The sequence below is a fragment of the Clarias gariepinus genome, chromosome 2 (genome assembly GCF_024256425.1).
Source record: "Clarias gariepinus isolate MV-2021 ecotype Netherlands chromosome 2, CGAR_prim_01v2, whole genome shotgun sequence".
NCBI classification, from domain to species: Eukaryota; Metazoa; Chordata; class Actinopteri; order Siluriformes; family Clariidae; genus Clarias; species Clarias gariepinus.
Genome location: NC_071101.1, coordinates 37432889 through 37459509, shown reverse-complemented (window position 1 = coordinate 37459509; position 26621 = coordinate 37432889). Strand labels below are relative to the sequence as shown.

Here is a 26621-nt window from a genome sequence, read left to right as displayed (position 1 = left end):
GTGCTTCGGTGGAGCAGGAAAATCATCTTAATCCAATTTTACAATCAGTGAGGTTGGGTTTATATGAGACGGATCTATAACTCCTCTGCACCCATTTTCGCTCTAATTTAACATCCCACTTGTTAATCATACACATGCACTTATTACAACTGAGGGAACACACACGGGAGACGGGGCACGAGAGACACACACACACCTAGTCATACACTACGGGCAATTAGGAAACACCAATCAGCTACACGATTGTTGAAAGAAACCCACCAAGCACAGGGAGAACATCCAAACTTTATGGTGATGGGATTTGAACCCTCAACCCAGGTGGTGCTTTAACGTGATGCCTAGACGGAAAGCAAGACTAGCGCACATTTTTTTTCTCATCCTTTGTTTTAACTAGCAGCATGTATAAAATGACCCAAGTGTCAAGAAATAAACCACACACACACACACACCGCGGTGCAAGCGTTCAGGTCAATCTGTGGAAATTTCCGCTGTGAACCAGGATAGTTTTTTATCCACAGTACAACATCGCTCCCTGCTGTTCACTTAGATATCACAATTATTACTGATAAAAAAATTATTAATTTCACAACTAAAAGAAGGCTGTGTGGTATGTGTTAAAGTTTTTTTTAACACTTTAAACGCACTCTTGTATGCTTGCCCATGTAATAATCCTGTCTGATAAAAACAGTACAAATTCTGGAAATGATGAGGCTTTTCAATCAAATGAGTCAATAACAGATGGGCTTACAATCTGATCCTCACACGCAGCATGGCACTGCACACGGCACCCGTGCTCTCGCCCCCCTTCTGTTTTGCACTCTCTCTCTTCTTTCTCTTAGTCCTTCATCCATTAGAGTCCATTAGAGATGTACTGATTCCTGCACTCCTCTCTCTCTTCCTCTTCATGTGTTTTATTCTTTTCCTTTTCAGACTCCACGTTTGATCCGCCTGACACATGTGCAGCTCTTACAAAGGAGAAAAATCTTGAATGTTAGTTTACTAATGATATTACCTATTACGAGCTTCCAATGAACTGAATTTATGAAAATGTTAACCATACAGTATAAGTATTTTTCTAATATTGAGTGTGTGTTTTTTTTTTCAATCAGGATGAATAGAATAATGGAGCTAAATAGAATAGTGAAGACATGTGTGTACAGTGTGTTTGCTGTATTATAATGTGAAAATATTAAAGATGACATGTCAAAGCAATACTCATTATCGTGTATACATTGCCTGATCCTGTATACAGGGTCACGGGAGACTTAGGGCATCCTGGATGGGGTGTCAATCCATCACAAGGGGCACACGCACACACACACTGATACACTAATTCACACACTACTGGCAATTTGGTAATGCTAATTACCCTAATCTGCATTTGCACTGTGGGAGGAAACCAGAGTTCCAAGAGGAAACCCACCCAAGCACAAAGATAGCATGCAAACTCCTTGCACACCGATGCCGAGGTGGGAATCGAACCCGGACCCTGGAGGTGCAAGGCGGGAAAATAATACTAATCCTTTTTTCACAATACTACTTCCTTACCTTGTGTATAAGAATATCTGTAAGAATTTACCGACTGTCAGAAATATTAGCACACGAACTATGTGATCAACAAAACAAAGGTTTAGTATTGTGTTTGCGCCCTGTCGTGACATCCTCCAGAATTCGCCCTTATTTAGGTCTGTGAGCATCGACACAGTTTCCTAAGGTTGTCTATCTCTACTGCACACAAGCTTTTCTTTCCATGAAGTCTCCCTCTCTCTCTCTCTGTATGTGCGTGTGGTGAACATGACTGAGCACTTTCCAACTCTTTCAAATCCATCGCTCTTGACTATACTTAAGTTGTTGTCTCTTAAGCAAGAATAGTGTTTTAATTCTTATTTTAGAAAGACAGCAATGCCCAGCATCCAACACGCCCAACACACACACATACACACTAAACTCACTCCTATATCTATTTCAAGACCAGAGCTTTGGAAATGTCTTTAGCTTGCAGTATCAAATGCAGGTCAGAAGTTCAAACACTATTTTCACAACCCTGTGTGCAAATAACCTCAGACATAATCATCAGGGTGGGGTGGAGGGGTCACCCAGAGCCCGTATCCTCCACCGCGGCACATATACAGTTCATACACTCCTGAGATACACAGCGATTCAACCTGTTGTTGTGGCCTTTTATTTGCCAAAATCGTCCATGTCTTTAATTTACTTGAGCCAAAGCCCCTTAAAACCCCTCTCACACACAAACACACACTTAATCACACCAGAGAGCATAGAGCACACTGGTGAATACATTATCATTGGCGTGAACAGCACCCTTGCCTTGTGTATGTTTTGATCGAAGGCACCCTTGGTGATGTTTAAATCCCGAAACACAGACCCCTATTCTTCTGTCATGAATCAACATGTTTTTCGCCTTTCACTCTGACCTAGATCCACTGCAAACACTAACACACACACCTATACACAGTACAGTGCCTTGCAAAAGTATTCAGCCCCCTTAAAAATAATCAGATCCATCTGGATTACTAATCATCGTTCCAGACAGGTTTTTTTTTTTTCCCTGCTTACATAAGTTGCCCCCTCCAAACCATTTTTCTGCTTCCTGCTCCATGATTTTCAGGTTGGTTCGATGAAGTTTGTTGGTTTTGGACTTTGACTTGCCACTGCAGAAAAACAGAATGGCAAATTCTCTGCCAAACTCCGGTATCGGTTTGGGGCCGATGTCCTGCTGAAAGTTCTACTGAAGTTCCTACAAAGCTTAAGATGAGGTTTTTGTACAGAACGACTTTACTTTATGCCATCCTTACTTACTTTGAATTTTGACAAAGTTCTGAGGATGAAAACCCACTCTAGGACACAGTGTTTCCACCACCACGATGTTTTACTTTAGTATTTTAATTTTGAACTTCATTCTGTTCATATGACTCTTTCGGAACAGTTTCTATCAACCTTCTCAAACCGACTGCAATTCTGTAGACCTCCTGACATAGGGGGTGCACCTGCCCTCCACTTCACTACCAATCCTTTTTAGAGTTACAGTACTTTTTGACCTCACTTCCGGTTCCTTTACCAGTCTCTTGACGGTCTTGGTAATTGGAGTGTGTGATGCAGCTTACACTTCCACACTATTAATCCAGTGCTTTGATATATATACTTTTAATGAATCTAAGAAGCTTTTTGTTCCCACTGGTCCTGTTCCTAACTGTGTCTATTTGTGCATGTTTGACAACTGTGTGTGTGTGTGTGTGTGTGTGTGTGAGCTGCAGTTCAACTCTGGTGCTTACTAGGACAAAGTTCGTATTCAAATGTCTCTCTCTCTCTCTCTCTCTCTGTAATACTGTGTAAGTCTGAAATTGTGTGATCTCATAATCCCTCATATCCCAGGCTTGTCAGTGCTTCTACAGTAAGCAGTGTGGTGGCAAAGGGTCAAAGCGAACAAAAGCCCTGGAGCTAACATCCTGTCATCCTGGAAACAACCCGAAATAAAATAGGGAAACAGAAAAAAAAGCACAGAAAGAGAAAAACAATGAACAGAATAATGTGCTCAAGCAATTATAACCGCGACATATGCATGATATTTGCAAACGTCTGAAATTTTGCAGAATTGATGATTAAATAAATAAAGCTTGTTTGGTGCATTTGCCCTGAGCTGATTTGACAGAATATAGGTTTGTGTGTGTGTGTGTGTGTGTGTGTGTGTGTGTTTGGAATCTGCATGCAGTAAAGTGAGTGTCAGGGGTAATGAAATGACACACTGGTGTTAATTACCACAAGGCTAATATAGTACAACAGGTTAACATAAATATGCCCTCACCGCAACACGAGGGCCGGGGCGTCTCGTTTCACTCACAACGTCTTTGCCAGTGTGACATCCGCAGAATTAGAACGCATGTCATGACTTTTCAGTTAGGCATTGGGTGGACGCTCTTATTCAGAGCGACTTACATTTTTATCTCATTACACATTTGAGGGTTAAGGGCCTTGCTCAAGGGCCCAACAGTGGCAACTTGGTGGTTGTGGGGTTTAAACCTCAGATCTTCCGAACCGTGGTCCAATGCCTTAACCACTGAGCTACCCCTGGCCCATTTAATTGTTTTTAGATAAATGATTAGAAAATAAGGCATGCCTTCAGGAATTTCTGATCTTTTGGTTAGATGTCCATGAGTCACGAGACATCCTGCAAATTATACCTCGTTGAAAAATAAGAAATCAGGTTCTATATATATAAGGATACAACCTGCTTATATGACATCACAAGCTATAATGTTTAGCTTCAACATGAGTTACTTAAAGGGCAGAAAGGTGCATTCGAACATGCGAACGCACACACACACACATTGATTTTACATATATATAACCTGATCATCCACTTAAATCGATTAAAAATATTTCTGGTCATCCACTGCTGTCTGGTAAAGCGTGAAACAGAAGTGCTACTGATTCTCCGCTTCAAGTCGAACCCTGTGACCCTGAGCAAAGCACACTGTGGGAAACAACTCCCCCCGCCCCCCCCTTCAAGCCTGGCAAGGCGCAGTTCTAAGCACCATCTCACACTCACAAACAATACATTGCCCTGGCTTTAGATTTGGATCTCACAATTGAGCTTGTGTCTCGACTTTACTGTTTCTATGTACGTATGTAATAAAAATGGCTCAGCTTGAAATCTGAGCTCACATACAACTTGCAGGATGAGAGGATTAATTCTGACTGGTTAACCTCATCGTTTCATGTAACGACATGTGATATTTGTTTAAATCCAACGCCTAAGGCATCTGCTCGTAACTGGATGTTCAGACATGAGCTTTGGCACTGTGTCACGAAATCTCCGCTTAAACTGTCAAAGATTTATTCGACGAAAGGAAGCTGCGGAATAATCTCATCTCTCAGTCACGTTTTCTGGTTCTCTGATGGTGGTGATGATAGGCGGAGCTTATCGTTCACACCTAGGGGCCATTTAGCATGACTACGCCTAAATTAGAAGCAGGAGGAAACCAGACATCCCAAAGAAAGTCCACTCAAACACACAGGGTGAATACGTGAAACTGTGCAGAGACCGTAGCCGAATCCTAAAGCTTTGAGACAACCCTATTTTTTTTTGACACATAATTTTTTCCCTCCTTTTCTCTTTTCACTATGCCTGCTCGTTGTCCGGTCTCACTGCCTTGTCTCCCTTTGCTGGCTCTTATGCGCTTTCTTTTTCTAAACGTTTTTCTCACCTGAACCCTGCGGAGCAGCCAGACGCATTTTTCCTTGACGTCTTCGTAAGGACACCTCTTGGAGAGCATGAGAATGCGTGCCAGGATGCAGTTAAGATCTTCAGATGATGACGACGACGATGATGTCGATGATGATGATGATGACGACGATGATGATGATGATGATGACTTCATGATTGGCCCTATGCTTTCCACCTTCCTCTTCACCTCCTGCTCGATGTGCTCCATGGCTGCATCTCGGGAACACGAGTCCCGGCTGGCCAGTGCTTCCCACGCAGCTGTTCCATCTCTCACATCCATCACTGTAGGGATTTTTTTTTTTCACGCTTTAAATCTGATGGAAGCTGTGGAAAAATGATCGAATGAAAAAGCATGAGTGTGTGTGTGTGTGTGTGTGCAGGTATGTGATGGGGATTGTTATGGGTGTTTGAATAGCAAAGCCATGTCAGATCTGCATTATTTAAAAAAAAGATCTTTTTGTGCATTATTATTATTATGTGCAAGATATTAATATGCCCCCATGAAATATAATTTGCCCCCATGCATCATGACATGAGATGTTTGCTCATGAGATAACTAAAACACTTCCCTTGCATGCATTTACCTGCTGATCAGACCTGATAGAGATATAGGTCTTCTAATAACTTTAATAATAAGTACAGTATGATTTATTGCTGTGCATGTTATAAGCTTAAGATGTCATGCATGAATAAGGGTAAGTTGTGCAGTAGCCGTTTACTCGACTCAAAGAGCAGCATGACAAATGAAAAACCAAACACATTCACAAAATACTGATTTAATTCCATGTGTCTGATCTCAGAAGAAAAAAAAAAACAACCAAGAAGACTTACAGCATTTACAGCATTGTTGTCCGATTTGCGGTCCGGTCCCGAACAGCAAGCTCTCTCAGGAGGAGGAGGGTGTCTATGCAGGACGAGGCGAGTAAACACATGACTGACAACAGCGTCCGCGAATCGCGTGAAAGATAGCCACGAGTGGGCGGAGCCGAGCACAGCGCGGACCTATCAGCGAGCAGGAGAGGCGTTGCCCAGGGAACGGAAGACGGACATGTGGGGATTGTAGTGTCCGCACTCGGCAGGCCGCATACCACTGAATACAGCTCGGGAAAAGACAAAACCGCATCTACCGACATCCAGAGTGTTCAGGAGCCCCGCCAGCACTTGTTTATCGCAAACCCAGCAGCCTGGTTTTCTCTAAAACACACACTGCAACACATCCTCAGATTACCCACCCTAATCCATTGCACTAGCCTGTTCCTATTAATATACATCACTGTGAATATAAGCCTCGAAATCAAACAAGTGTCATCTTCATATCGTATTTGCATTCAGAAAACCCCAGCTAATTCAGAGTTTGCTCATTTGTACTGTAAGACTAAATACATACAGATAGATAACTAATCACACTTCCTAATATATCACTCTCACTCATGTATCATGAGCTTTATCCTGTGTACAGGGTTGTGGGGGCCTGGAGTCTTTCCCAAGACACACACACACACACACACATTACGGGCAAATTGGGAGAAAATCGGAGTAAAAAAAACCTGCATGCACATGGGAATCGAATCGAGAGGTGGGAATCGAACCTGGACCCTTGAGGTGCAAGGCGACAGTGCTACCCACTACAATGGGTCAATGTTCACTTTTGCAATTAAAGTCTTCTTGGTTTTAAAAAATTATGAATGAAAACTAGTAAAGTTAACAACAACTATTTTAATTGATTTCAAAAATCTAAATACTAAAAATAATTTTTTTAACTAGATTATTTTTTCATTTAAATAATTTACATTTATCAATACATTCACGTCAGTGCCCTAGGATCGGCTGCGAACCTCCTGCGACCCAGTGCAGTACAAGTACTAGATAGAAGGAGTAAATACATTAATGTTTGCAAAAGTTCTGGCAACCAAGTTACTAAAAGTAACCCAACTCAAAACTGATTTGTCCCAGGGCCAAGTCACCAGCATCAAGTTATGTCTTTCTTCTCCATGTCATACGTTTTAAAAACACTGTGATAAGGGTGTGTGTTATTCATTAAAAGAAAACTAAAGTAAATGTAATTATATTTGTAATTATTTGCTTAAATATGACATTAAACTTTTCATAACAATGAGAAGTGATCGACCAGGCGACTCCTACCATTAAAATTATGGGACACAATAAGGAAATTATCAACTTTGTTACCCAGTAGTGTAGATAATCAGTCATCATTCCTACGTCATTACCGTTATCAGTCCACATATGTCTCAGCACTTTAATATTTCATGAAAGTGCTCATAATCCAACTGTTTTAAAGAGAAGATAAAGGGATCATTGGAATGCTGATCCTGAAGTATAGTTAAAGAAGCAGAGAGAAGCACTGCACTAGTATGAACACAATGACATCATTAGTTTCTGATCATTTAACATTTTTGAGTTGCAGTAAGAAGATCTGTTAGTAACATAGCTGGCAAACTGAGCACTAAAACCATCTTTTGTATTACAAAACATTAATGTTTAAGCTTTAGCAGATATGTTACACTGAAGGAATGTATTAATTTAACCACTATTTGTTCCAATGAGAAATATATATATATTTTTTACTTATGTGACTAAATTATAGACTCATAAACACGAGCTTACATATACATGCGACATTCATAACCACTGTAGTGAGACCACAAGTGCAAGTGTCCATAAAAATCCTTGCAGCTGTAAACCTTAAAGGATCTTTATTATTATTATTATTATTATTATTATTATTATTATATTTTCATACAATATATGGCCCAAAGTATCCGAACACCTGACCCTCACATCAAAGCTGTAAGCCTACACAGTGTCTCTGTATTGTAGAATTGTTCTATTATTTCTCATATTCTCTGATACTTACAGTAATCTAATGGTCATATGATCAATATATAGGCATATTGACTTGTTCAACCTTTAACGCTTATTTTGCAGCTGTCTAACCTATTGCTTACAAATGAGGCGACTATGTTAGAAATAGAAAATTATATTATTTGAGCTCACATTTCTACATCTAAGATAAATTTAATACAAGAAAAGGAAGCATAACTTTAAATGGCGTTTCTGTTCCATCAAGTGCGACAGTGAAAGACCTCTGTGTGATTATAGATTCCAGCCTTTTATTTGAAGCACATGTAGATAATATTATCAGGATAGTATTCTTTCACCTCAGAAATATTGCCAAGATAAGAAATATATTGTCACTAAATGATGCAGAAAAACTAGTGCATGCTTTTATCACTTCTAGGTTTTATCACTTCTAGGTAACGCCTTACTGTCTGGTTGTTTAACTAGGTGCATAAACAAGCTTCAGTTAGTCCAGAAAGCAGCAGCGAGAGTCCTCACAAGAACCAGAAGATACAAGCACATCACCCCTATCTTATCCACACTGCATTGGCCCCCTGTGAAATTTCACATCGATTTTAAAATACTACTATTGATGTATAAAGCATTAAATGGTTTCGCACCGCTGTATCTGAGTAAACTTCTAGTGTCTTACGACCCGCCACGCATACATTGATCACAGGATGCAGGCTGCTTGTCAGTACCGCGTATTATGAAAACTACAGCAGGGGGCAGAGCTTTTTCTTACAAAGCCCAAAGTTATGGAATAGTCTTCCAAATAGTGTTCGAGACTCAGACACAGTCACAGTGTTTAAGTCCAGGCTAAAAACCTATTTATTTAGCCAAGCATTTTTGTAAGTAGATTTGCCTTGGGTAAAAAAAGCAGATCTGGGGGACTCATGGAGGTAGAGTATTATAGTGAACTGGGATGTTTAGATGCGGTCGACCCCATTCTCATTGATCACTCAGATTTGTCGATGGTGAAGTGACTGGTTGATTTACATCTCAGGGAGGCTTCATGTCTGTGTTTCCTTCTGGCTCTCCCTTTTAGTTATGCTTTCATAGTTAGTACTGCCGGAGACCCTGCTTGCACTCTGCATTAAATATACATTTACATTATACATTGTTTGACTGTGACCATACCTAACTGCCATCTCTCCATCTCTTTTGCTCTCTCCTCTTCTCCCCTCTCTCTCTCTCTTTCCCTCTACCTATCTCTCTGTCGAGCTATATATGTTGCTCCTGAGCTGCCAGTGATCCAGACCCCCTCTGCCCCTTGGAGCTGTCTGACTTGTACCGGTGTCCTGCTTCTAGTTGGAGATCTCGTCGCATAGATGCCTGGTGTGGTCTCTCTAGGATACATGTGGTGACTGGAGACGGTTTCACTTTTCCAAGAAGACGGTCCTGTCCTCGGCTGATGCAGACAGCTGTTATCTTAGGACTTGAGACTTCAGACGCTCGATAGTTTAGGACCGGAGTTTCCTACAGTTTACCTGAGCGTCCAATAATGAACTGGACCCAATTTTAACTTAAACACATCTCCTGTTATACTGAACTTCCAGTCTCACAGAGTTTGATGCAGATCAATCCCTGCTATCCGTTTCACCCAAATGAGGATGGGTTCCCTGTTAAATCTGCTTTAGTAACCCAATTACATTAAACTATTTCAGCCATAACAAGAATCATTACACTAATCTGCATGTCTGAACCCCGAAGAGGGACTCGAACCTGGACCCTGGAAGTGCAAGGTGACAAAGCTAACCACTAAGTTGCCATGCCTCCCCAATTTTATATGATTTAATAAAAGTAGGAAACCGATGAAAAAATCTGACTGATCTGCACACAATTCACCATGATATATATATTTTTGGAAGCCAAAACAGTCGGCTCCTTTAGTTGAGCTGAGTCACATGATTTGTCTAGCCATGAAACATTCAGAATTTGCATCACACACACACTCACACACAGACAACTCGCAACCCCCGCCTCTGTTAGAATGAGATGTCAGACTTTATACTACCTGCACGATTCACAAGAATGACACATTTTGAAAAGCGAATAACTTGGCTATAACATAGACTCACAAGAAAGATTAGAAATTCACTGTACACTTATTTTGTAAGTCAGAAGAGTCGGCCCTTATTGGTGAGCGGAATCAAATAATTTGACTCACAGAAAACATTCAGAATTTCCATTATACACATGATTCCCAAGTGATACAAATCAAAAGAGTCACACTTATTGGTGAGCTGAATCAATTGATTCGACTCCCATACAAGATTCGGAACTCCCATGCCTATATTGTGCGCGAGCGGAACTGCTTATAGCGCGGCAGAAAAAGAGGGAAATTTAAAACTGTACGCACGAGCAGCGTCAACAACAGCTGTTAATGGACCAATCACAAATACAGCACTACCTTCTCTTCACGTGCACTACGTAGTCCCGAAAGCTGTTACGTCTCACCCTATCTAGTGCACTTCAATCAGCGATAGGCGCCATTGGTAATCCAGTCAGTGCAGTCGCTATGGAAGGAGGACGCTTCAACCTGGAGTTTAACGTTCATACAGTGTAAAACAGCTAATACACGGAGTAATTAATAGATGATGGACTATGTACGAGAATCGGTAAATAGATAGATAACTATAATAAAAATAAGTTTTTAACTGAGGTGCCTGTGATAGCGGCGAACGAACTCACGTTAGATTTAGCACAGTTAGCTAACTTAGCTATCGCACCATTATGCTAGTTGTCAGAACGTAAATAATTTTTTTTAAATGCTAAGTCAAATATTCTCTCTATCATATCTGGGTGATTATTAGCATATATAATTTATTGTACTGCTTCACCACAAGTTTACATGTTCACTCTTTCGCTAACATGACTAAGTCTCTTTATAAGCTAAGTTATTCCTTGCTCATGGTAAACTTAGCCATGCTAGTGCTACTATAATAAAAAAAAATTACTTTCTTAGCAGAAGTAATTATTAATCATGACCTGACAAGGTAAACGTTACTTAAAGTTACGCGGCGCTTGATTTTATGCACAAACACTTATTTAACATTTGTTAAACATAAATGTAAAGGAATAAACTAATGCTGCAGCTCTGTCCCAAGTGAAGTGTCCTTCTTCTTCACTTTTATTTTAGTCCCTGTGCCTGGATTCCCCTTCCAAACACAGCTACATCGGAAGCTTTTACGCTCCTCCGGATAAGATGGGCACACGGCTGATGGGACAACACCAGGACAAGTCCAGCAGCGACCCGATGAGGACCAGCAGACACACACATCACACAGCGCCTGACCCTGGGAGCAGAGGTGAAGGAACTGAAGTGATGCATAAAATTCTGTATCTTGTATCTTGTTTTTTTTGCAGCTGTCCTCCGCCTCAGTGCGTACTAAACACTGCATTCCCTGCCAACTGGAAGAAAGAAGCACACCTAAAGCTTGTCTTTGTTACTATATCAACATTCTTTTTAATTCTTTCTCTCTTCAATTCACCCATGCATGCTTGCTCTCATCAATCCATCAATTACACAGGGGTAGCCCAGTGGTTAAGGCATTGGACTACGGTTCGGAAGATCCCAGGTTCAAACCCCACAACCACCAAGTTGCAAGGCCCTTAACCCTCAACTGCTCAGATGTATAATGAGATAAAAAAAAATGTAAGTCGCTCTGGATAAGAGCGTCTGCCAAATGCCTAAGTGTCAATGTTCTACAGTATGTTCTCCATTGGTGCATACTCTAATTCCAACCATCCGTGTTCTCTATTCACCAATCTATTCATCCAGACATGCATGCTTCATCCTTTCATTCATGTTTTTTGTCTAGCTGTGCATGCACGCTTCCCATCCATCCATCCATCCATCCATCCATCAGTCATGCATACTTTTCTTCCATTTATAAAAGATCAATATGGATCAATAAAAGAGCATCCACCTATTCAGCTCTATCTATCCACGTGTCCATCCTTCCCTGTTCTCTATTCTTAATTTTTTAAGTCACAATTAGCCCTTTTTAAAGTGAGCTAATATCAATATTGTCATCAATTAAATTGTGTTAGACTTCATCATGGACACCTTTATATCATAATAAATTGTATTTATTGTATAAACTTTAAAAATTATGTATTTGTTCACATTTCAGTGCCTTTTATGGATAAAAAAAATGACTTTTTTTCTAGATATAAAAAATTGATCAATGGCTTGATTTTTTTAAAATATCACGTTATTGCTTTGAAGTATAGGGATAACACTTTTATGATCATTTATTATATCAGTGGTAATAACATGCTGATGTGTGTGTGTGCGTGTTGTATAAATAGCAGTGATAGCAGCACTGAAGACTCTGCAGGAGAAGATGAGGCGCCTGGAGTTGGAGCGTCAGCAGGCGGAGAAGAATGTAGAGAGGTTTGCTCAGGCCACGCGCCAGTTTGGCAGCTCTGGAAACCAAAGCAGTCAGCAGCAGCTACAGGACAGAGAGGGAGAGTCTTCAAAGAGAAAAGGTGTTGCACTTGTCATTTTTTTATTTTATATATATATATATATATATTATGACATGTAATAGTATATTGTTAGACACGTGATAGTATATTATTAGCCAAACCCTTTCTTTCTCTGGTGCTGGTGAAGAGCTGGTGTCACAGTTGCACTCGGCAGAAGCTCGATGCACCCTTCTGGAAAAACAACTGGAATACATGAGGAAGATGGTGGAGAGAGCACAAAGCGTGAAAACGCCTCCAGTGGACAGAGATGTGAGTGATCTGATAAAATAACATGAGTGAGGCAAAAATCCCTAATGGTATGTTGTATGTGATGCTTTACTGCTTGTTAATAATCTTTTATAGGAGCGGGTGCAGCAGAAGAAGAGCAAACACACTGAGCCACAGATCCAGGCTCAGTTACAAAAACTGGAGGAAGAGTGTATCAAGCTTACTAACACACAGTCTGAAGCAGAGGTATGGACATATTTTCTGTCTCTCTTACACTCACACACACTTAAAAGAGTGCATAAAATCGCCACCTCACATATCCCGATGTTCTTATATCTTATATAAGTCACTAAGTGCGAACACTAACCTAGGATTAGCCCTTGAATTGTACGCACCTCTCACGCAGCCTTTGAACCTATCTATAGGTCTATATTGAGGACCAGTATTCTGGATTAGGATTTGAGACATTTGACAATGTTGACAGGCCCGACAATGGCAGGGAGTGTTAGAGTCAGAAGACTTGAAAACCATTAAGACCATGATTTTTTGTTTTGTGTTGGGAGAGGAGCATCATACTGAATTACTGTTTTTAATCCTTGTGCTAATGTGTTTTTCTCAAGAGGAAGATCAAGCTCTTGGAACGGAAGTTACTCGAAGAGGAACATGAGCGCAAACTTGTACAGGAGAAAGCCGAGGAGGTATGTAAACATAGGCGTCGAGCCTACAAACTATCAAAGCCATGGAAGTGAATAAAGAAGTTCTCTCTGGCTGTGAATTAAATATGTGCAGATGCTGCTGCTGTAGTAAAGATGCTTTCTGAATCCAGTTACAGAGAGAGCTGGAGGCAAACCTATTTTTGGCTGCTGAAGTGAAAACCAAGAAAAAGAAGAAAAACAAAGAGAAGGCCTCAACTAAGGTAATGACTTTTGCAGAGGCATTGTAATGCTTTTACCACTAGATGGCACTGTATTCAAAGTTGTTAATGGATTTATAGCTCAGATTTAGTCATTTTTTTATTTCAGAAACCTGTTAATGATGCTCCTCGGTGTGTCTCCAAGGTCAAGCAAATGCCGTTCGTCGCTGGAACTGTGAGCATCATTATTGTTACCGATCCTTACACACAAATCTGACAAAGCATTCGCTTTTACTGTTTTAGTCCTGAACGTTCTTTTTTGTTTTGGTGCCAGTCAACAAGCCCCAGTCACTCGGTTAACGCCAACGTTCAGACAGTGCTGCATCTGCTGAAGACCAGGCAGCCTCGGCTGTGTGAGAGGATGCAGTCTCTGCCTGGGTCTGAACCTAAAAAGCGCACTGGCTTGCACCGAGCCCCGGAATCGCCCGATGATGCTGCTGCAGCCCTGGGCAGCCTTTCTGATCTGCTTCTGGCTCTACAGGATGAACTGGGCCACATGAGCTTGTGCGTAACTGCATGCATGCAAGATTTATGATACAAAGATTCAGGATCACATCCTCTAGTACATTAAGTGTTTGTTTAAAACAGTTGTGTAATTCAGACCTATGTGATTTGCAGTGAACATCAGGAGCTGGTTAGGCAGATAGACGAGACTGAGAAACGTGAGCTCAGGGAGGATCTGGAGAGAGAGCTGGACTGCTTAGTCAGGAGGATGGAGGAGAAGGCGGGGCAAATCACCAAACTACGCAAGCACCAGCAAACCGTAAGTTTCTTTTGTCCATAGCCGGGAGATTAATAGGCTAGGGAAAACACACCTGGAAGACTGAGATTGAGACGGATAAAAATATCACGGTTAAAAAAAAAAAGTTTGGATAAAAACGGAGAAGTTGCAGATTGAAGATAATTCCTTTCAGATAAGACCCTTTCATAGTTCAGGATAAACCATGCTCATGTGACTGTGTTTATGTAGTAGTCAGAGGAAATACATTACCAAGGGTTTTGTCTTTGTTTGACTGGGTCAACGAAAAGAACTATCTAATTTCTAATTCTGGAAATCTGTATTGGCTACCAGGAAACACCTGAGCTCTTATTTTTACCAACTGCAGCATTGGCTGATTTAAACAGTAATCACACTATGTATATACAGCACCACTCAAAAGTTTAGACACAAGTTTGGATTTTTTTTCTACATTCTAGAACAACAACGGCAACAGTCAGGTGTTATTTTAATAAATGAAGGTCAGCTGTTCTGTAACAGTTCTTCCAAGAACAGTATTGTCGAGTGCTTTTGCAAAACCCATCAACCATCTTTTGACAGGTACTGTAGATACCCATCATTATTGATGATGATATTATTATCTGCAATCTCTTTAAGCCTGGCTTTATTTTGATAGAGCAGTATTTTTCTCAGCTGACGTTACTGCATGGAAACAGAATGCTAATACTGTGTTATGTTTTACACTTTGCTTCTGATGATATTAAGGTTCATATTTGAATCCAGCGTGCATTAAGCTGCTCAGCTCTTTATCAGTGTGTGCATTAAATCATTTCCAGGTCCAAAAGCTCTCCTGGTGCAGCCCGAAGACACCCCGGAAGCCCAGGCGCGCAGCAAGCGCTGACAGCCGGTGTTTAACCAGAGTCCAGGTAGTGCCCTCTTCTGTAGAAAAAGCCTCGCCCTCCAGACCACAAAGACACCAAACACTCCAGGTTCTCAGAGACGCCCAGAAAATACAGTCGAGTCTCAGAAAACAGGACATTACCTGGGAAACATAGCTCTTTAACATTCCACTCAATTTTGAACCAGCGGATAGGAAGTCAAGGAGAGTGCTGGAATGAAATGTAAAGTAATAATCGCTTTAAGGATGTATAGTGTGTGTGTGTTTGTTGTTTGTTATGGACGATTTATAATGGTTGACTTGTAGATTTTTAACCCATGTTTTTTGTCAGTTTTCTTGTTATTTTTAATTGTCATGCTTTTTTTATATATATTTGTATATTTGCACTGTATAAATACATGAATATTTTAATAAAACATCGCCATGGTCATGTGCTAGGAGTTTCCTCTCTATAAATGTTGTTAATAGCCGTAGATAAGCATTGGTTTCGTTTTTTTAAAAAGGATAAGGGACGGGGTTTGAAGTGCAGCACATGGGCTTAGTTTGATCTTAGAGCTAGGATTTCTGGTTTTGTAATCAGTTAGGTATATCACCATGGTGACCGCCCAGACAGCGTGCTCAGGGGTCAGGTCAGGTTCAGAAAGTGTAAACAGCACATGGGCGAATGATACTTTGGGGCGCTTATGTAGTGTAAGTACCTCTAGCAGGCATAGATTTAAAGCTCAGCAGAAATCCCCTAAAGATTTTTTTTTTTTTTTTACTTTTGTTTGGGTAAATTTTGTATCTTCCAGATATTACGGCTTTAAGCTTTATTTTTAGAACAATTATTAATGCTGAATTAACTGCTGCTTATGAAATTATTTTAATTCACTCTTTTCTAAGTAAAGTTTTTGCCATGGTTCATGACCTGGGACATGAGGTTATTCTCTCTATAGGCAAGACAAGCACATGCAAAGGCTCAGCTTTATTATTTTCACCTTACCACTAAATATGGTAGAATATGAATAACTTATAATCTTAGGTTGTGTCATCAATTTTTACCTGGTTTTAACATCTGTCTTCTGCAAATGAGAAATTCAAGACAAGTTAACCAAGGTTAGGTTTTGTTAAGCAGGACTGGTTTTGTTTTTGCTCCTGCTGCTGCTATATTCATGTGACCTTAATGAGTTTCGTGATGTAGGTGAAATTCTCACACAGTGTTTAAATACCACGCAGTACAGTTAGTAATACTCATAGTTCCATAAATGAGATTTATGTGTGCACCAAGTCTGTTCGTTTTATTTTTTAATTTTTTAAACACATGCTTGTCTTGAATTTCTCATTTAATAAATTGATGACAACCTAAGATTTTAAGTTATTCATATTTTATCATATTTAGTGATGGTTATTTGAAAATAATAAAGCTGAGCCATGGAAACTTGTACCATGAAAAGGCAGGTCATGTAGTTCATAGATTTGGGGGCAAACATCATAATAAGGACATGGACAAATGTGTGTGAAGCACGCAAAAGGGACAGCTGCTCCGGCGACATACAGCTCTTGGAAAACCCCACAGAGTCCAGGAACATTATAGCAGGACTTGAAAAAGAAAAATGAGAAGTCATAAGCATCATTTTAAACCCTAAATAACTCTATTTAAAGAAAAAAGAAAGAAATGCAGCTGCTGCACTGGTTGTGTCTAAGTTGTACTTATCTAACCAGTATGACAAGACTGTGGTGTGAATCAAAGTAATGGCTGATATATAAAGCGCTTCACATTTCCAAGGAATACAGTCTGTGTTTTTTAAAAATTATTCCTGTTTAAAAAAAGAAAAAGAAAAAACAAACACACAAAAAATGAGGACAGGATGCAGGAGAAAGTGGAGTTTGTATGCGAGTGTGTCATTGGATTGTGTGTCTGGATAAACTGAATTAGACATGGTGCGAGGCAAGACTTGAGAATGCCTGAGATTTTATCTCAGTTTTCGTCTTATTCGTGAAGAGCGTAGGATTGAAACGAGATTGGAATTCTGTTTTGTGCAAAGAGTTCCTGAATGTTGCTGATAAACTCTTGTATCGCACTAATTTTTAGAGGAATTTTTTACTCTCGTTTTCTGGGAAGGCTCACTGTTCAGGATTCAGTTCAGCTAGGAGAGCGTAAGGCACTGATGTCAGGACGACAAGGACGCTCCAGTTCCGGTTTAAAGCTGGGTCGAGAGGTCAGTCAGGGCTCTTCCTTTCCAACCTTGACACTGCATGTCTTTATGGAGGTGGCTTTGTGTGCGGGGGCAAAAGAAAGAACATTGTACACAGATATTCTTGAAACTTTGCACTTGATCAGGTGTCATTGTTTTGGCTCTCTGATGCCGGTGGTCACAGGACAAGTATGCTAAATTAGCGAAAAGCAGAGTATGACTAAATACATGATTGTAAGCAAAATTCATAACGAATCTTGTGATTGTGTAACGGACTTTTCGACACATCCTGTACAGGACAGTGATTTTTTATCTTTTTTTGCTTGATCATCAAAAATTAGAGGCTCATCCTGTTAACTGTAAAAAAAAAAAAAGGAGGAAACAGGACAGAACATTGGGGGAAGATGAGTAATCGCATAAAGGAGTGTGATATTAAGCAAAATGAGGGCTTTGGAAGGACACAAGGCAGATTACTGGGTTGTAATTTTCCTACAGCATTTTAAAGACAGTACCACGCCTTAGAGCAACACAAGGTCGAATAAAACTAGCAAAGCACACGTATTGGTCAATAATTGATCCTGTAACTAAGCGTAGAAATAATAAAACCCCAGAGGCATGCTTTGATGCCAAAACATGGGCAACTGTGTGAAAGAGAGAGAGACAAAACTTCAACTGTTTTGGAGAACATGCTTTGCCTCACAAATTAAATTTTGAATAATGTAAACAGTTATTAAAGAGGTTAATTTTCAGCATCAGAAAAACTTTTCCCTTCAGGTGAACCAGTGGGGAAAGTAGGACAGTAGTGCAAGGCTTGGTTTGTTGTAGGCGTTTACAGGTCGGCTAGGAAAGTGGTAATTATGCAGCTTTTTCCTCCATGTCATTATATCAAGTGCTAAAAACGTACATGTCCTGTTGCATAGTACATTCAATCCTCTTAAACTGAATTTTAAAAGTTAAAAATACTGGACTTGAGCTTGTATACATGAAGTATTCGGAGAGAAAAAAAAATTAAAAAAAAAAATCACACACAAGTTTGGATATTGTTTATCACTCAGATTTTAATTCTTGGTTGAATTTTCAATCTTCACAACTAATCAGCACTGCAAAATTAAAGACAATTAAAAAAAACGCAGCTGAAAACATTTTAAGGCAGACCTCGTGGCAACATAAAGAAACAGCAATTGTTGGGTGCAGGAGTGTGTATTTTACGCTCTCTCTCAGGTGCAAAGGTCATCCACGGTTCATATACGCACGTACTCGTACTTTACGTAACTCGAGAGAAGGAAATGAGCGTCGGGTTTTTTATACAAACCCACACAAAAGATTAAGCTTTCCACTTAACTCGGCTCTCAGCTTTCTACATCATACAGCATTAGAGTTGAAACAAAAATAAGTCTTTGCTCAGGCACAAACATGCAGACTTTGTCTTAAAGACAAAAAGACGATCTTAAGTTTTTTTTTCCAACCTTTGACATCGTTAAGGCACTTTGTTTTTCGAGGAAACTAATAATAGCAGTTAGGGAAGAAAAGAAGAAGCACAAAAAAATTCATAAAATTCAGTGAGTTCAGAACCATTTGTTATGGCTGGTTCTGTAGAAATGAACCGTGATCATGTTGAAGCATTAGTGACTGGGGTCTCATGGAGGATGAAAATCGAGACAAAAAGAGAACAATTTATGTTATGTTTAAAAAGAAAAAAAAATTGGAACCTTGACAATAATGTGACTTTAGTCTTTAAAGTAAACACATCCTTGCTACACCAGGAACCTTTACGGCGAGCACTGAACATTTGCATTAACCCTTAACCTGACTGACACTCAGAGAAATACTACCAGTGCTGTTTGACACACTCAGGACTCCTTTGGCATTAAAAAAGAAAAAAAAAAAAGCATTTGATTTTTTTTTTTTTACAAACAACACAAAAGTGGTTTTGGTTGAAACAGGAAGCTTTTGACAGCAGGATCTAAAAAGCTAAATGACAGCAAACATTAAGTCAGAAAGGACAACAACAACAAAAAAAAAAGATATTAGTAGTAATAAAATCATGGCACGGAACAAACCCAAGCTGACAGAACACACAGCATCAGATTATTAGCAGCAAACTAATCAGAATCTCCAAATCTTCATTTCATCTCAGGCACTAAAGCTTCTTCAGGAATAACATGCAGTGCTGCGTACATGGATTTCGCTTCAACAAACCATCATAATAATCACACATCTACTGTGTATTAGAACCAAAAATGGCCTTCTATATGACTATTAAATACGAGGGAAGAAGTATACGGGTCTGTGTAAGAAATGATCCCGTGTTGGACAGAAACAACCAGGATCATATGGGATCAGATTTGTGTAAAAAAAAAAAAAAAAAAAAAAGATTTGTAGGTTGTCTTCCAAAATAATTCAAAAGCAGCCTGGCCTATCAAGACACGGCATTGTAATACTTCTCCTCATGCAGGTGGATAATAAGGACACAGCACTGTAAGACCACACCCACACAGAGCTGGCCAATCAGGAAGCAGCAGATCCGGGCATTAGAAAGCAGCTTGGATCGAATGGGATCATATTTGTGTCAAAAAAGAGAGAACAAAAAACAAGAAGTAAATGTTGTCCTCAAAAAGGGTTCAAAAGCCGTTGGCCAATCAGGACAGAGCACTGTAAGTCACCGTGTGAAGTGCAAATAAATAAAAAATGATCAGGTAAAAAAAAAAAAAAAAAAAGGTGACTATCATTAATCTTCTTTTTATAAAACTAAGTTTTCAACACCACCTTTCCTTTATTTACCCCTCTACTCAAACTTTTTATGCACTTTTCTGAGCTTGGATGCAACGAAACTAGAATGTGAATGCCCTTTGACCTCTTGCCCAGCTTCCTTCTTTCTGATAAAAAAAACAAACATTTTTGGGGAAAAAAACCAAAAAACAGCTGCTCTGGCAGGTGTGTTTAGTACCTCCAGATTTGTTTTATTTTTTATTAAAAGACAGATCAAGATAAAGGGCATGTAAAAGCTGCAGCAAAGCATAAGGCAGGCTTTAGGCTACGGAGCCAAGGCTTTAGAATGAGTCACTAACCATGACGTGGAATTAACTAATTGTTAATTAATATATTCTGTAGAATATAGCAAACAGTCCAGCTGGCAGCCTCTCTCAACCTCACTGATAATCTAGAGCAAGCACGCAAACACACACATGTACACACACCCTGCTTCAGCAGGAAGTGGCAGACTAGAGTCTATTCTCATGCATTCACACTTTTAAGGCTCAAAGAAGATGAAGGGGGACGACAAGCAAGGCAACTCACTCGACCCAACCATCAGGGACAGAAAAAAAGAAAAAGAAAAAAAGAACACTTCAGGTTTAAACAATACAATTAATTATTACTGTTTTAGTAAGGAATTTGGCTAGTGGCGTTTTATATTCATTATAATCCTGTCAACACCGTGGCTAAAGTCCTAAACTGAGGACTGAGCCGGTTATTAGGATTTATTGCGAACAGATCATGAGCTCTCATTTGGCTGAAAATGAAAAGAACAATAAATGATAACCAAAAAAAAACAATAATAACCCAAAAAAAAATCTCCACATAGAGTAACAGAAAGTGATTTTTTTTTTTTTTTTTAAAAAAAGCAAAGCTAAAGTAAGAAATAAATTATCCAAAATTGTTTTTTTTTTTTAAAAGAAAAATTATTATTTTTGACATAAATCTATGGCTTTAAGGAGAGTGGAATTCTGAGGGAGGACTGGATTTACCCTCTCTTACAAGATGTGCAAAAAAAGAAAAGAGAAAATGAAAAAAAAAAAAAAACATACAAAAACCAAGCCAGTGTGTCTAAAACTCTTACGCGTCCAAACATAACCCTGGTTAGGTTACACTTAAGTATAAGGAAGCGTGTACTGCTGACATTTAACCTCCAACTTTAAAGCAGCGGTGTTGAAAACCTGCTGAAGAATGTAATGAAAAAGTTAGACAGGCTTGTCTATGGGGTAAGTGACAATTTTCTTTGTGTGCGCTTGTGTGTGGTTTTTTTTTTTTGGGCGGGGGTCATGTCATTGATGTGCAACGCTGTATGTCTAAGTGGTGCCATATTTTACAGAGTGTGGTAGTTGCGGTCCTTGGACTTGCAGAACTTGTAGAGAAAGAAGATGACGGCTTGAAGGCCAAGAACGAGGACAATCCCGCCGATGAAGCTGGCAGCATCGAACGTGGATTTTTTCTGAGGAGTCGGGGACGGACTTACCGTGGTGGTGTCTGCAAGGTAGAGACAGAGAAAGAGAGAGACAAACGGAAATAGTCATGACTACCTGTTCTTTATCAAAGGAATAATCCACGTGCAGGGCAGGAATTAGCACTTACTGGAAATGGGGGTACTTGTAGTGGTAGTAGATGTGGTCGACACAGCTAAAAAAATTTAAAAATATAAAAATATTTAGGGTAAGACATTAAAAAGCAACTGACTTACAATTTGTACCAAAAAGCTCATATAGATAAAAGTACCACTTTAACGGATTACTTTTGGAAAACCTTACATGTAGCATTAGTGGTGGCGGTGGTGTTGGTGACTGCTGATGTAGCACTGGTGGTGGTCACACTGGCGTTGGTGGTCAACGCAGTGGTTTCTGTTGAAGGAGCTGTAGTGACTGAAAGGAAATAAAAATAGAAGTGTTAGTTTGGTCTAGAGCTGATATCTGGACTATAAAACTATAAGACTGAACTCAACTGTGTAACAGTACAAAGTTTAAAACAATCAGACAGTTACAGGTTTACACATCAGTGATTGTGGGGGAGAGGGGAAGAACTTACCTGAGCAAGTGGTGTTGGTGCAGTTTGTATCAGAAGTGGGATAACAGGTGGTGGTATCTATTAAAGAAAGAAAAGAAATTGGTATTGGTTTATTCGTTCTAGTCATGGAAGGATGCAGTGCGTTCTGCTGGAACCTGATACCAAACGTGAAGCAGGGATGTGATGGAAGAATCATGTCAGTAGTCCTGCTTAAATTTATTAGTTGAGAGATTTTAACAGCTCTTGGGCCCATTGGCCCTACTGGTTAGATCACTTACTGGACGTGATGGCACATGCTACAGTTTCCTGAACTGAGTGATCTTATCACTCATGCCGGGAGTGTCATTTTACCCCGTGCTCTGGCTCTGTACCCACATGGTCGCTCCTTCTTCTGACCTCTCTACTTTACACGGCCACAAATCAGGCTATAAACCAAGTGCGTATACACAGTGCTTGGATTAATCATTTATACCGTTGCAGATTTAGACTCTTCTATGCTACTGCTCAATATACACCATGTTTTATGTTTTAATATAGCCTACAGATCTGCCCTGTACTAACCGGTCCTGTCTGACTACTTCCACTCCACCCTATAATGCTCCTAAAAGCTTTTTTCTTTTTAAACACAATGAGACATACTGTTTGTGTGCATGTGTGTGTCTGTGTGTGTGCAAATGGCTCCCTGGCTTTTCTGTTTATTTGCACTGATTTATTTCAGAGATGCAGTCCTAAAAAAAATAAAATAAAATAAAAAATGTCACGCTGATAGTGAAGAGCACCTTGTACAGACAGGGGATGAGCTCTTTGAACACTCCAAAGATTTTATGACTCAGCTCCAGTGAGGTTTATTGGTAATACAGTTTCCTGGATAACATTGCGGGGTGTGGCAGAGGGTGGAGTTAGTTGTCCAAACGCTAAACCTTAATACTGTAGCTGCTTATAAACTCAAAGCACAGAACGAGGATCCTGATTCGTGATAAACCATCAATTTGCACTGAAAACAGAAAGTGCTGTTAAAATTCTATGGATGGACGCAGTTTCATGGTCATCTTGTTCGGCTTCCTACTTGCCACGCCAAGCCCATTTTATCTCTGTAAAGGAGTTTAGTCCACACTTTATCGTTTTGTAATTGTTTACGCTCGTTTCTTGTGTCCAACACTGTTCTGCTGAAGCAACATTCTGTTGACAAAGAAAATAAGAAAAAGGAATAAGGAAACGGTACTTACTCGAGCATGTCATCCATAAACATTGAGCATTCGTGCACTCCACACAAGAAGTCTTGGCTGTACAGTTCACTTCTGTGCCTGGAAAGGAAAAAATCCAGAGTTAAAGGATTAGGCGAAATTCACTTTTGGACCCCCAAATCATTTAAATAAACACTAAACCAGTACATTCCGAGAAGAAGCGAAACAAAAAGGTATGAAAAAAAAAATCAAGTTATTTCAGCTGGAGCATTAACCATTAACACACACACACACACTCTTTAGGGGAGCTCTGAGACTTGTGTTAAGGAAATAGTAAAATTTCGGACATTTAAACAATAAACAGAATCATCTTCAGACTAAAGTGATGTCACATCTCATAGCATTTAGTTTATGCAAATCCTCTAGCGGTTTCACCCTTTGTATGGTTCATTCAAAAAAGTGATGACTGACAGGTATCTCACTCTGGTGTAAACCGAAACAACCGGTTCAAGAGTGTTTGAAGTGAACCTGTCTCAACCCTGAATTAACACAGCCCACTTGTGCGGATGTGAGCGGCATAAGGTGCTAATGGATCCAAAGAGCTGTAGTGGTACAAAAAATTTTCTGGTATGTGGACAAAAAAGAAAATACATGCTGGTTGTGATAGACAAAATTATTATTCAATGTTTTCCACACTCTGTTTTTCCATCTAATGGATCAAATTGTTTTCACAGTAAGACGTTATTATAAGCATATCTGTGCCTGGGCCATGTAATACATCCTGATAGAAAGTCTGTTTTATACTAGGTGCTTTTATACCAGGTTCAATTTGCCCTACCAATGTCCAAACCCAAGCCACTGGACGCCCAGATTAAATGGGAGGGTTGCATCAGAAAAAGGGCATCTGGGCCTCCGAGTGGTGCAGTGGTAAAGCTCTCGCCCTATCATCCGAAGATCGCGAGCTGATTGGCCGAGCTCTCTCCGGGGGGAGGGATGAGAGGTACTTAGTGCTTCCACATTAATTACAGCTCTACAGCCAATTAGGGGCATCTGTGAGCTCACTCAAGAGGAGGCAGCGGTTAGCGTTATCCTCCAAGTGTGTTACGCTGCCCCGAACAGCGTATGAGCGAGCAGTTTAAAAAGATGCGGTGTAAAACGCGTGATAGTCTTCTACCCTCCCGACTGAGTAGTAGTAGTAGTTTAATATGGGAGTGCCCCTAGTGACAGGGAGGTATTGGAAATCCAAATCTAAATTTAATCCAAAGAAAAGGGCATCTGGTGTAAAACCTGTGCCTAGTTGTGGAGCAGACGGAAGACTATCAACATATCAAAGCAGTTGAAGATTGAATGGTAGTGAGGAGATTTGAACCTGGGTCCTTCTGAACCGTAGTCCACATAACACTTATTAACTTGGATGTCTTGGGTTTGATGTGCCATCTAAGTGTCTGAAATGTTTTTATGCACAGTAACATTGAACACACAGACGAGCTCAAGGATCTCTTCAATGATCTCTTTAAACACTCGTGATTGTCGTCACAAGCTGCGTCTTCATATCTCAAAAAAAAAAAAACGAAACAAAAACAAACATGTGCAACATGAACCAGAAGAACAAGGGGGGGGGAAAAAAGCCAAGTCACTGGTTTGAAGGCTCCCTGAGAAAGGAGCTGCTCCATGAACATAAACATTCTGCTGCTGACATCTTGGAGTTTTCATGACTCATGCCAGGCACCCAAGCTAGAAGTTTCCTTCAGGCCAGGAGACATTTTGTAAAATGATCTCTGTCAGGGTGAAGTGTTTGGTTTGGGAGAAACAAGACAGACGGGATCACAGGTTAAACATGGCTACCTCATAATTTATACAGCACAAACATGTCACGTTTAACCACTAATCAGGGTTTTTCAATAAGATTAAGCCTCGAATACATCCATGTCCAGTTTTAAATATGTATTTACACTTTCAACTGTTGAATAAATCGTATAATCCATGGCTTTTGTTCAGTTCATCTCAGTGACAGACGGCCATTAAACGCAGCACATTTTGTAAACATGTATTGTAACCTGATAGACAACTTGGAAACCCCCTTTTTTTTTTTTTTTTTTAAATAAACTACTTTTTAAAAATCGTAAACCACTGAAATGTTTCCTGTGTGATGCAACCTTCGTCGGTGATTCTGAAGTGGCTAACAGGCTAACTGTTACTAAAAACATACAAACACACCAGCTGCTCGGCTTTAGACTGTACAGAGGGCCAAAAGATTTACTTTTACTCCTGGTGACTATTATAAAAAAAAAACATTTCACATATTAAATATGTTTTAAACTTGAAGTTTGTCCGCAAATGTGTCACTTTATTTTATTTATTTTTTTACTAAAGAGCTAATCACGACCAAATAAAACAAACCAAAAAAAAAGGAAGCTAGATGGCTAATGCTAATGCTAAACCGAATGCCAAACAGCTCGATTTGAGACTGCGCAGGTCGCGCGCGCTCTCTCTCTATTTTACACACACACACACACACGCACAGGCCAGTGCTCAATCTCATCTCAGTTAGTGTACTTACCCATACAAGAGCCAAAACCAGCCAGCACGACTGTCACACAGAGAATTCTCCAAAACATCTTGATGTCACCTTGATATTCTTTTCTCTCTTATCCGACGGGACAGGACGGACTCGCCTGCTGGATGTACAGTACAGTGTGTGAGACTGAAGCAAACGCACTTCCTGCTCTGCGAGTCATGTGGCAGGTTTTTCATAATGCCACGTGTTCCCTCCCCCTTCGCCACCCAGGGGGAAAAAAATATCTAAAAAAGAAAAGCCAATTTATAAAATCATTATATATTCTGAGTCCAGGTCGTGATCTGGATGCATAAAAAATACACAAAAGGTTTACTACAGGATAAAATCTTACAGAGACTTCTGCTTCAACTTCTATACAACCCTTTAATCCCAGTTTATCATGTGTCTCCACCTGCTGGAGGACGTTTAAACCTGGGATTAAGACTAGTAACCTTTTATATTTATTTATTTATTTGTTTATTTATTAATAATTCTCTATTCTTAAAACTGTGAAGCACACCCAATACTGTGAAACTCCCACCACCATGCTTCACCCCAGAGATATTAAAGGCACAAGTCAGTTCCTGTTTTGT

General features: G+C 39.9%; 3 protein-coding genes across 5 annotated transcripts in view; 1 reads left to right on the top strand and 2 right to left on the bottom strand.

The window, feature by feature from the left end:
• sesn1 (sestrin 1) overlaps positions 1–6116 on the bottom strand; it is a 37734-nt gene extending 31618 nt beyond the window's left edge. The window contains exons 1-2 of one of the 2 annotated variants that reach the window (XM_053515551.1): positions 6077–6116; positions 5226–5569 (exon numbers count right to left, since the gene is read on the bottom strand). In XM_053515551.1, the coding sequence (XP_053371526.1) occupies positions 5226–5525 (300 nt within the window). In that variant the 5' untranslated portion in view covers positions 5526–5569; positions 6077–6116. The remainder of the gene's footprint in view (positions 1–5225; positions 5570–6076) is intronic. The other variant, XM_053515540.1, reaches the window with a different exon arrangement.
• Positions 6117–10563: 4447 nt separating this feature from the next.
• Positions 10564–15765, top strand: cep57l1 (centrosomal protein 57, like 1). Of its 2 annotated transcripts, none has more exons than XM_053485012.1 (11): positions 10564–10725; positions 11247–11415; positions 12425–12601; positions 12729–12850; positions 12944–13054; positions 13429–13506; positions 13635–13724; positions 13831–13896; positions 13996–14225; positions 14340–14484; positions 15276–15765. In XM_053485012.1, exons 1-11 carry the CDS (start codon positions 10702–10704, stop codon positions 15492–15494), a joined length of 1431 nt encoding a protein of 476 aa, XP_053340987.1. In that variant the 5' UTR covers positions 10564–10701; the 3' UTR covers positions 15495–15765. The 2 variants fall into 2 exon arrangements, with proteins under 2 accessions (XP_053340987.1, XP_053340980.1); XM_053485005.1 differs by having other exon boundaries at positions 10567–10725; positions 12422–12601.
• Positions 15766–18549: 2784 nt separating this feature from the next.
• cd164 (CD164 molecule, sialomucin) lies at positions 18550–26189 on the bottom strand. The gene is made up of 6 exons (XM_053491012.1): positions 26032–26189; positions 23514–23591; positions 22309–22365; positions 22035–22145; positions 21862–21906; positions 18550–21756 (listed from the first exon to the last, which is right to left on the bottom strand). The coding sequence occupies exons 1-6, from the start codon at positions 26087–26089 to the stop codon at positions 21596–21598; spliced, it is 510 nt and encodes a 169-aa protein (XP_053346987.1). The 5' UTR covers positions 26090–26189; the 3' UTR covers positions 18550–21595.
• Positions 26190–26621: the final 432 nt, after the last annotated feature.

What these genes read in the sequence shown, in the direction of transcription:
- cep57l1 (XM_053485005.1), top strand. Translation starts at nt 10,702, where the DNA reads ATGATGGACTATGTACGAGAATCG. An exon ending in AAGAGAAGGCCTCAACTAAG is followed by an intron (nt 13,725 to 13,830) that starts GTAATGACTTTT and finishes TTTTTATTTCAG; the next exon opens with AAACCTGTTAATGATGCTCC. An exon ending in TGCCGTTCGTCGCTGGAACT is followed by an intron (nt 13,897 to 13,995) that starts GTGAGCATCATT and finishes TTTTGGTGCCAG; the next exon opens with TCAACAAGCCCCAGTCACTC.
- cd164 (XM_053491012.1), bottom strand. Translation starts at nt 26,089, where the DNA reads ATGTTTTGGAGAATTCTCTGTGTGACAGTCGTGCTGGCTGGTTTTGGC. An exon ending in CGCCACCACTAATGCTACAT is followed by an intron (nt 21,907 to 22,034) that starts GTAAGGTTTTCC and finishes AAATTTTTTTAG; the next exon opens with CTGTGTCGACCACATCTACT. An exon ending in TACAAGTACCCCCATTTCCA is followed by an intron (nt 21,757 to 21,861) that starts GTAAGTGCTAAT and finishes TCTACCTTGCAG; the next exon opens with ACACCACCACGGTAAGTCCG.